The sequence below is a fragment of the Tasmannia lanceolata genome, unplaced genomic scaffold (genome assembly GCF_043159265.1).
Source record: "Tasmannia lanceolata isolate RefF3 unplaced genomic scaffold, GAP_Taslan_0.1 ptg000001l, whole genome shotgun sequence".
Taxonomy (NCBI): domain Eukaryota; kingdom Viridiplantae; phylum Streptophyta; class Magnoliopsida; order Canellales; family Winteraceae; genus Tasmannia; species Tasmannia lanceolata.
In genome coordinates this window covers 8,066,014-8,077,206 of record NW_027518678.1, presented here as the reverse complement: position 1 = coordinate 8,077,206, position 11,193 = coordinate 8,066,014, and the positions used below count along the sequence as shown (strand labels likewise).

General features: G+C 36.8%; 1 protein-coding gene across 1 annotated transcript; it reads right to left on the bottom strand.

The window, feature by feature from the left end:
• Nucleotides 1-459: 459 nt before the first annotated feature.
• Nucleotides 460-10,406, bottom strand: LOC143855579 (kinesin-like protein KIN-14E). The gene is made up of 10 exons (XM_077365909.1): nt 9,544-10,406; nt 9,354-9,456; nt 9,128-9,267; nt 8,835-8,961; nt 8,350-8,552; nt 8,018-8,200; nt 3,294-3,389; nt 2,940-3,137; nt 877-1,148; nt 460-754 (listed from the first exon to the last, which is right to left on the bottom strand). Exons 1-10 carry the CDS (start codon nt 9,871-9,873, stop codon nt 580-582), a joined length of 1,827 nt encoding a protein of 608 aa, XP_077222024.1. The 5' UTR covers nt 9,874-10,406; the 3' UTR covers nt 460-579.
• Between the last annotated feature and the right edge of the window lie 787 nt (nt 10,407-11,193).

The following is an 11,193-nucleotide window of genomic DNA, read 5'->3' as shown; positions in this document are numbered from 1 at the left end:
GACAAGAAGGAAAGATTATCCTTAGTCAATCACATTATATTGAGACAATATTAAAGAAGTTCAATTGCTTTGAGTGCACACCTAGTAATACACCTTTAGATCCACATAATAAATTAATGAAAAATGAAAATAAACCAATCGCACAAAAAAGATATATTAGTTTGATTGGTAGTTTAATGTTTGCGATGAATTGTACTAGGCCTGACAATGCTTATGTTGTAGGTAAATTAAGTAGATTTAATAAATGTCCTAGTAGTGAACATTGGAGAGAAGCATATAGAGTACTACGATATTTAAAAGGTACTATAGATTATGGATTGCATTATACTGGTATATCTTCTGTGTTAGAATGTTATAGTGATGCAGACTGGGCATACAAAAAGGTAAATTCAGTATCTACAAGTGGGTGCCACTTTGTGCCCGAACAAGAATACAAGTCATGAGACAAAAAATGCGCTATTAAACGAAGTTTCCTTCATTCCTGCCAACTGCTACACCGTATACACAAAAACAAGGCAGGAGTTCACACGACAAAAAATCTCTTTGAGCTCGAATATTTTTAGTTACATGGTGTGGCGGTTATGTCTGTGAGCTCGTTGGCCGTTCTTCTTGGATTTCTTCTAGCTCTTCATTGTCGCCCCTCTTTCCTGCTTGTGCCCTCCAGTAGGCAACCATCTTCTTTAAATAGATGACTTCCTTTGATGAGACATTCTTGCTCGGATCATTCACGATGGAGGAAACTTTTGATGCGTACCTAAACCAACATGAGAAGGCATTTTTTAAAAACCTACGTAACTTTGCCACATTAGATCCAAGAAACTATTACTCCAACATTGAGCAACAACTATTTAACGAGAAGATCAAAACAGTGCATACATTAGAGAATTGTGGGTCTCGCCCAAGTTTGACTCCGCTGGAGAGACATTCACAAACATGAGAGTTTTAGCATTGCCTCCGAGGGAGTCGCTCAATAACATCGTCAACTTGTTGTTCCTGTAAGGTATATGTTTTGCCTCGGAGGACAGAGCACCGATCACATCCCCGAGGGCTGAGAGGGACTTGTTGATGCTTTTAGCTTCGTTTAGGTTATTACCAGAAGAGCCTGATTTCTTCAACCTTTCTGAGCCGGCAAGATCTACAAAACTAAGCTGCAGGCAGGAGAAGTTTTGCTATTCAATTTATAAACCAAGATTCGAAATTGAGTTTCCAACACCAAAATAGTACAGGTCCCCATGCATTGGACTTGATGATAGTTTGTGGGCATGGGCGCGCACACACACACACACTAGTAGAAAACCCCGTGCGATGCACGGGCTGCCAAAGAAATAAAGATTATTAAATCATAATTTTTAATATACAAATATCTAGAAAATAAGAGATTGAAAATGGTGTCCTCTAACTGGCCCCGAATAAAAATAAATGCAAAGAAATTGATGATGACGATTATAGAAATTATAGTTCAAATTATCCAATGTACAAAATACCAAAGGCTGTTTTTACCTCTAAATAATAGTCAATATCTGAGAACAAAACAAAAGGAGAAGGGGATCTCAATGAATGAAGCTCTAACCAAGGTTTTGAATGTCCAGATGTATTTGCTATATCAGACCCAATGCCAATATGTAAGGCAATATTCCAAAATGTTCTCAGATACTCCTGATGAAGGGTGCCGATATATAGACCTTCACTAAAATCTGAAACTAAAGGCCAAAAGAGAAATACGGAAATGACGCTTAGAACCTATGAAGAATTTGGAATTTATGTGGAACTAAACCCATGAAAGAATTACTTGACCCACCAAACAGAATCATCAAGTTAAAAATAAACAACAATTTACTCACAGAAATAAATAAGGTCATAAGTTTTGACCCTCTGATGAATAATTTTTTTTTTTTCAGAGAAAACATGACTCGTATAAATATAAATTTCAGAGAAAGAATTGTCTGAACATCAAAAGAAAAAAAAAAGACCGACCCAACATACAGATTCAAGACAAAATAAACAATGTACTCACAGAAATCAAGACAATTAACTTATCAAGGATAATTGATGATAATTCAATAAATTGTACAAAAGAAATGTAATTTCTAAGTTTTGGCCTTAATCGTTGTACTTTCAGGAAGTGAAACAAAATAGCGTAATCCCCTATAGCATATTAATATATCTATATGCTCTGAAAACACACATCAGACTTCCACCCATATCTGTGCTATTGGAAGGAGAAATCAAACAAACCCATGTAAAAAGCGCCAAAAGAAATACTAACAAAGCATAGAATCATTAAAGTATACATATCACAACCACAGTAATCTGTGACAACCTCTAAACAGGGCACCTGTATACCTTGAAAAACTACATCAGCAGAACTGTTATATTTAAGTTTTTTTTTTTTTTTTTTACTTTGCATACACTAAACGGGGCCATACATACAATGTCTTAAATCCTAGGACACAACGGAATTCATGCTTGAAAAAGTCCTAAAACCAGAGCATTATTTGTTATTGCTCAATACATTTTGACAGATGAACATCTTGCCAGATAATGACGATTATCAGACCAAGAGTTTCTTCAGTCTCTATAATTGAAGTCAAGTAAAATTGTTATTATTCCCTCGATTTTCAGTGTCTATATTTATATGAGATTCGATCATACAGATATTACCAATTCTATAACAAATTTGATTTCCAGTGTCTATATTTAAATGAGAGACCATTAAGAATACCAAGTCCATATATATAAAAGGAGAGAGTAACACACCATGACCTACGTATGAGTGAACAAAAATGGGAAAAAGATACGAAGAAGATATAAATGAATCATCAGAAAAAAGAAGAATAAATCTAGATACATATATGGAGCAAATAAAGAGAGGAGAAAATCTAGATCCAATGATGAAGTGAATAGAGGAAGAGATCATGACGGAGAAACCTTATGACTACCTTTCCTCTAGAAAGAGACTGTGTTTGAAGGTTAGTAGTCTCAATAACAATTGAAAGTATCAAATGTGATCTTGAACTTTTTTCGTTCATCCGAGTCCCAGAAGTGTGTCGTTGCTCAGAGCCTCTCAAAATAGTACTTGCTAAATGCTCATGGCTTGAAATAGGTACAACTGTCACGTTTTCTACACATACCATCCCCTGAAAATGAAAGATGAGATTAAAGCTTGAATTTGTTAGAGTAAAAGATATATACGTTCAAAACCTACATCTTTCCCATGTACATAAAGATGAATAGCATCCAAAGAAAAAGAAGAGAATTATCAGGCATTTGAAAGAAAAGAAAAGTACACTCACCTTTGAGTCTTTTTTTATTTCCAATTTCATGCGGTTTGAATTCTTTGGCAATAAGAGATCTACAAGTGTATCCTGATGGAGCTCTATAATATACGCCTGCATTATTTCATCAGTGATGTCACTTTCTTATGAAAGATGAACAAAAAGAATTAAAATTGATCTTGCATCAAAAGAGTACAACAGGTGGGCTTATAACAATTGTACAAAATCTAATTCAGTCATTTTTTGTAAAGAACTGGAAATTTTATAGAAATAAGAGAACCTAACAAGAAAGAAAATTGACAGTAGATGACCCCAGCAACAAAAACTAGAAAAATAAATCAGAAGAAACAGAATAAGAGAATTACGAAAACAAAGAGAGGAAGCATATCATCCAATCCCATGATATAAAGAACGTCCTCCCCAATGATGATTATATTATGACTGGTTGCCAATAAGTAACAACCTGAATTGTCAATTTTATTCTGTACTGGAAGGTATTTCCAGAAAATTCCATTCTACAATGGATCCCGAAACACAACTTCGAGCAGAACATTCCAGCCGGAATTCCAAAGTTCCAGTTCGTCCATGTTAGATTCCAGTGTAACAAAAATTCCGGTCAGCGTAACTCAAGCTAAAAATATGGGAAAAAAATCAGCCATAGATTTTTTCTGGTTTCCCTGTTTTGCCCCTAAATATAATTATTGTAATTCTGTTAAGGGACTTTTGACTTACCAATCTAATGCGATGGTAAAAAAATATAAAAAGCCTATCGTTTGCATACATTCGAGATTTTCTAGGTTTTAATCGAAGGTTGAAGACAAGGATTTCTCACCAACTTTTTGTGCAAGCTCCTGCCATCAGGCTTTCCATAAACATGGGGCACCTTTTAAAATATTTTCTAATTTAAAAAAAATCAAATTAAAAAATACAACTCTTGTAGCATCTTTTCTAGAATGAAATACCATTCCAATCCAGGAAATGAATGGAACGACCATGGGAACGGAATTACAAGTTAAAGAAATCGCCAACCATAAAGCCTCGAAATTCCTCCTTCCATGTCCATCTAATGATTGCTACGTTGTTTTACAAAATGATCCTTACAAAATGACCCTCTTAAAAGATTCTCTGAACTCAGGTTACCTACCAAAAAAATAAAATATAAAAAATATATAGCACCTTAATTCTTTCTACCCAAATGGACCAAACCACCGCATCTGGTATCACTTTCCAATTATGTTACCTTCATCTCCAAAGGGCCATTTCGATCAACCCACAAAAGTATTGAGGACTGATCCTGAAAACACCCATCTTATGCTAAAACATGAAATTATTGCATACCAAATTTTATGTGCTGCTTTGCAATGAATAAAACCATGGCCGGACTCCACTTCTCCGAAGAGCACAATGTTACTACCAAAACTAAACCTCTTCTTCTTTGGCGAATCGCATGTATCAAGTCTGGCTTCTGCCACCATTGAGCTTCCACAAGAGGTGCAGCCAAGTCATTTACACACATGCAAGTGGAGACCACTCCTCATACACCAATATCGAGTTGAAAAAGTACTTCACCTAGAAATGACCTTCCAAATCATGAATACAAATCCTGTCAGCTTCAAAAGGAAAGATAAGAATATTATCAAGTAATCACACGAGTGCAAGAAATCATCTCTCATTTTGCTTAAGGTTTCTCCTAAACACTAATACCCAACCACCCTCCCACCCTTTCATTCATAACAGTCATTTGTTCTCACTCCTCTGCATTACACTATGCAGTATGGCTCAGAAAAGAATGGCACAATGGCCGCTCCCATGACCACAAATCCTCCTAGAACCCCCGCCATCTCCCACCCTAAATCTACCTTTTCGATTGAAAACTACATTTGGAAGAACAACTAGACCTTTAGCTCTTGAGTCTTTTCCCAAACGAGGTTCCCTACATTCCCAATCTTCCCATACCAACCCACATTTGTCCAAAATTATCTTGTGACAAAGGCATCACCATTATCATTTCCATAAAAGTGGTGTATTCCTCAATTTTAAGTTGCCTATGACAAGTCCCCCTTTTCCTCCGATTTACATATTGCCATCCATTTCATAAAATGTTTAAGATTCTTAACTTCCTACTTACTTTCCCATACAAATTATCTTTGGAGTTTCTCCAACCTATATGCCATTTTTTTTAAAGAATTCAAACAATGACATATAAAAAAATAAAAAATAAAACACTTTACTAGACAAAGGTGGTTTAGTGAGAGTTATCCTTCCATCAAAATGATAAGTAATGCTTCTTTATTCTCCATTCATTCCACCATCGAACTCCATCGAGATTTTGGAGGGACTCAAATCCCAAGGGGCAAACTAAGACTGATGATCGGAAGTCTACCAACTTCACACCCGACCCTATTGGAAAGGGCCTTGACTTTTACGTCTTCTACATTGACTCCCACCACAAAACTCTTCCACATATTCAGCTTTTTTCTGAAAAGAATTCCACGTATTCAACTTAGTCTCTAAACACTTCAAAGTTCAAACCATCTAAAATACCTTGGAGAATGTAGACTGTACCTTATCATAACCAAAAATTATGATATCGTCTCATATTGGAAATGAGATGTTTTGGGCGTGTTTGTACTCTAGACATACTTCGAAACCTTTTATGTCCCCCTCATTTTTGCGTGACTTAATAGAAGGCCTAATGCTTTAGAACCATCATTAATCAAAATATAGAGTGGGTCCTATCACTTTTGAACTTTTAAATAAATCAATTAAGAGCCTCTTTTTGAAAAAGGAAAAAAAGACCAACCCAATTTGTGCCATTTTTCCCCAATGTGCGGCATGCACGGTTATAAATTCGGCTAAAACATTTCATTTCAGCACAAATATTTTGATTACGGCTGCTACCAAAACGAAACCCACTTGTATTCAGAAAAACACCTGATTTCGCCCAAAATTTCGAGATTTCACTAGAAATTTCAAGATTTCATTAATGTTTCAGTCAAAATATGTGAAACATGCAACTTTTCAGATAAAAAAAGCAAAGTTTCGGGATTGAGCCTCTAGCTTAATGGTCAAGGCTTTGTCCTTCAACCTAAAGGTTGGAGGTTCAATCCCAACATACCTACCAAAAAAAAGCAAAGCTTAGGCTAAAATGTCGATATTTCAACAGGAACCCTGACAAAATCAAATCCATTCCCAGAAAAGAGAAGAAAAACAAGATTTTTGTATGACATTTCTAAAATACAACCAAAAAAAAACCCAGTGGTGAAGAATCTTACCTGGATTTCAGTTGTAATTTCGTATCAAAATGATTCCGTGATTTTACAAGATTTCCACCGGAATTTCTTACCAAACTGAAAATTTTCATTACGTTGATTACTGAAACCGAAACCAAAATCAAAATTTAAAACCTTGTTTACATAAACTAGGTTAGAGAGGATGACTTGACGATAAGTCATTTTTAGCCCATTTTGTAATGATATCTTTGTAAGTGCATGACATGTTTAAAATTTCGGTTTCGGAACCGGTTTCAGGCCCTTAGGTTTCCGAAATTTCGGTCAAAATCAAGCACTAGTCTCATTTTCTGTCGGTTGAAATTTCGATCGGGAATTTCGATTGAAATTTCAACCTTTTAAACGCCCTAAATTCCGTTCGAAATCTGACGAAATAAAAAAATCCACTTTTAATCTCGCCTGAAATTTCAATAATTTTGGAAATACGGTGTGTGAAACCATAAGGCAGAGAAAGAGCGAGAACAAGCGGTTGTAGACAGAGAGGGAGAGGCAAAGAGAGATATGGTGAGGGCCGTTGGCGGTGTAGCGGTGAGAGGAGGAGGGAGATAGAAGAGAAGGACACGATTTTTAACCCAGCGACTTTCTCTCTCCCATCTTTATTCGACTTTGGCTGTATCTATAAAAAAAAATGGGCTGTGTTTTCAAAGAAGGGTAAAGGAGATACTAAAGCAGGGAAGGACAAGTAAAGGGTTACGTGCCCATCGGTAACACTTATGTAGTGAGAAGATAGACACGGTGAAAAAAAAAGATAGACACGTTGAATAAAATATAATTTTTTCCTAAAATTTTGGACAGAAATGTAGGAAACAGAAATTTCGACCGAAATTCTCGAACTTTCGGTAAAATAAAGTACCTTTCGGGTATTGGCCGTTTCGGTGTCGGTACCAACCGAAACCCGAAATTTCGGATTTCGGTCGAAATCTAAAACCATGGTGCATGAAGAAGGTCAAAATATTAGTTTCGTGTATCTCATGTCATGTGTGTCTGTGTGTTTTGGGTTGGTGGCGGGCAATAATGGAACATAGCCCACTCGATGCTTAAGTGAACTTTAATTTGATTTAGGCCTTTACATGATAGGAACTTTTGAGGCATGAACAAGCATTTCTATTATTCCTTTCTAGAGCAAGTGCTAGGCATAAAGTCCGTAGTTGAGAAAATAATTGCAGGGTACATACTGATCCCTCCAGCACAATCTGTCAAAATAAAGCATTTGTTGATAATTTATATCAACCAAGTAATCATTCTACCTGTAGACAGTGTCTAGCAAGGAAACAGCTTCATATAATGTAGACATTTATATGTTTCTATGGTTGCTACTGAGACCAGTAAAAGACATTAAAGAAAAAACCGCTTCCAACTTTAGTGACGTAACACAGCATATAACTAGAGAGAACAAAGTTTAAAAAAAAAAAAACAAACAAACAAACTCTAGATATGGTTCAAACAAAGTACCTTCAAAGAGAAAGAGAATTTATTGCAGTCACGCCTTAAAATCTTGAAGAGCTCCTGACTTGCTCTAGTGGTGAGTCCTGGATTGCTTTCTGACCCAGAAATTGTGAATGTCTTGCCCGAACCAGTTTGCCCATATGCAAATATGCACACATTATATCCATCAACAGCTGACTGAACTAGATACTGCACAATATTCACAAGAAAAGCATTCTTCAGTTCAAAATTGGTTCAGTTACTATCAATAGCAGTGAACAAGATGGCTTGGCAAAATTTTGAAATGGAAAGGATACTACTCTGATGTCAGTGAATTGTTGAACCTCAATAGGTCTTACCTTTGTATCCTCAAAAACATCTTCCTGAGAAGCATCACTGTCAAAAACATGATCATAGAAGTGTTGCTTTGGCTTATCATCCTTCCAAGGATGTTCGACAGTATACTCATCAATACTTGTAAGAATACTCCTTTCCTGGTCTGCAATCTCTTTTTCACTAAGAGGCCGCAAGCGACAATAAACTCTGATTTTGCCCTTCATATCTGCACGAATGTGGCCCAAACATGTTAAAGGTGAGAATGAAGATAACAAACATAAGTACTCTGTCCTGACAAAAATGGGAAAAATAGCTTTTTTATGACATAGGGTATCCCTACGCCATTTAGGTTATGACTAATCCCTATGGATGCACGCAATCACCCGTAAACCACGTGCATTGGGTAAGCCATAGGAAAAATAGCTATGATGTACATAAGAATGGCGTACAAATGCGGAATGATAAACAACAATACATATATGAAGAAACTTATACTGTAAATGCCAACCTTCGATTGTATTGAAATATCGCTTCCTAAGGACTTGTTCTTCCTTGTAGAGAGCTTCTAGCTCGACCAACCGTGCACCTTGCGTGTTCAAAATTGCAGCAGTTTCTTCATTCTTTCCATCAATGTCCTATTGAGGCATTTGCGAGGCCAGAAAGGTTTTAGGTTTTCTTTTTATTAATTCATAGAAACAAAAATCTATTGACATGGCAAGCTTTGTGATATTAAAGAAAAATTTAAACATTTGATCCCAAAACCAAATGGTTAACCTTTAACAATGGAAATATGAATGCTACCTCTTTATGTTCTGTAGTCCCTTCCAGTTTCTTTTCCAGTTCGGAAATACACAGCCTAAGTGCCTTGCACTCTTCCATTTTCTTCTTAAGCTCTTCATTCAAATCATTAACTTCTGCTTTCTTTTTTGTCATTTGTGCCACTGAACAAATACAAAGCAAAGAAAAACATTAACATCATCAAATTTGACAATGATTTCAAACTTACAAAGGTAAAAAAAAGAATTACCAATTTCAAATTCCCTTATATTGGCAGATTTCAATTCTTTTTGAAACTCTTTGATACAAGCCCTGAGTTTCTTTATGTACCGAGTCATGTTCTCACATTTCCCCTATAAAATTAATTAAAATCATATAAACAAAAGAATACAAAACAAACAGAAGGCACATAAAAGAAATAACACAAATTCATATCCAACCTTGTGATCGAACTTGTTCTTCCCCTTCATCTTTTCATTTAAAAGTGATTGAACATAATCTGTGTTTTCACCGCTCCCGCATTGTGTAGTCGTGCAAAGATCTGGACTAGAATCAACGGCCTGGCGACTCCGGGTGTTGTTGGCCGGCCCGGCCGTGTTCACGATTCCTACCTTTCTCCGCTTTGGTAGCGGAGTCTCAAATACCTCGGCATCGTTCTTTTCTGCCCCAATCTCTACCAGATGTTTCTTCTCATCCGATGTCGGATTTGGTAAAGCCGATGAAGATAAGGGCATATCTTTCTTCAAAGAAGAGGCGATGGGGAGCTCCATTGGTGGTGCCGTGAAAGGGTTTTTCTATTTTGCAGGGAGAAGAAGGAGATGCCGAGATGGTAGAAGGTTGGGGTGGTCGGAGATGGGGTCGCCACTCGCCGGAGTTGGAGAGGCGGCGGATGAGGAGTAGAGAAGAGAAGAAAAAAAAACTAGGTTTTCCCTTTTGGTGTCTTATTGATGCGCATGAAAAGTAAGAAAGGAGCCCAAATCCCACAATTAAATTCTCACACCAATTTGAGGATCTAATTTTCAAATAAGGAGTAGCAATTTTTAGTCCAATACCAACACCGATAGAAGTCTCTATGTCCGATCCCTCCACTAATAAAAAAATTGATTTAAATTCATGACGGTCATTGGACTGCTTTTCTGTAGTCAGATTATCCTCCAACCCCGCATTGACCTGACAATGAGACCTGTTTATGTGTTAATCTCAAAGCTTTAGTTGACAACTTAATCCTTATTAAGGGAAATTATATATTCGCACCTTTTTTTTTACTTGGGGCAGCTGCCTCTAGCGAAAAAGGGTAGTCATAAACATGGTTAAAAATTTCAGTTTCGGTAACCGTTTCGGACCCCACCAAAAACCGAAATTTCGGTAATTTGGTTCCAAATTCCAGACCGAAATTCCAAAATTTCATAACACTTTTTTCTTTAAATAAATAAATGTCATTAAACCGAAATTTCGTACCGAAATTACAAAATTGAATTTCGAAAATTTTCGGTTTCGGTCCCCACCGGTATCCAAAATTTCAGATTTCGGTCGAAATTTAAAACCATGGTCATAAATACACTAGAGGGGCTGTCTGTGGACCCCGATCCGAAGAAGTAGAGGTGAGGGAACTAGTCCCCACACCATCTTCTGGATCATCCACGTGAATGAGAGCTCTGCCAAGGAACTCTCGAAACGGATGCCACCCTCATAGCATAGCACGAGTGGCGATATAAAAAGAAAGAGATATGGTTGCACAAGGGCGACAAGGAAAGAGCCACATGGCTAGGTCTAAATCTGAAAAATTGATTGATATGATTAATTGAATTAAATAGGGAACCTTACTAAATAAGTAAGCCCTAATCTAATAATCAATAAATATACGTATATATACATGCATACACCCTAACCAGGGGCACCATCCTTAGTCTAATTTAGCAGAGTCAAGAAAATCTTGACTCTTGACAGCCTGATGAGTGTACTACGACTGCGCCTGTAGCCACATGAAGTGAGCTACCCTAATCTATAGATGGGATAAGGCTCTTAACTCTAGGCTCCACAAGTGTAAGTAACACATGTTCGTCACTATATGCAAACAAGAGGACAATGCA

Coding starts and splice junctions, on each gene's coding strand:
- LOC143855579 (XM_077365909.1), bottom strand. CDS start 9,873: ATGGAGCTCCCCATCGCCTCTTCTTTGAAGAAAGATATGCCCTTATCT. Junction 9,457..9,543: donor AGAACAAGTTCGATCACAAG/GTTGGATATGAA, acceptor TTAATTTTATAG/GGGAAATGTGAGAACATGAC. Junction 755..876: donor GAGACCCACAATTCTCTAAT/GTATGCACTGTT, acceptor ATGTTGGTTTAG/GTACGCATCAAAAGTTTCCT.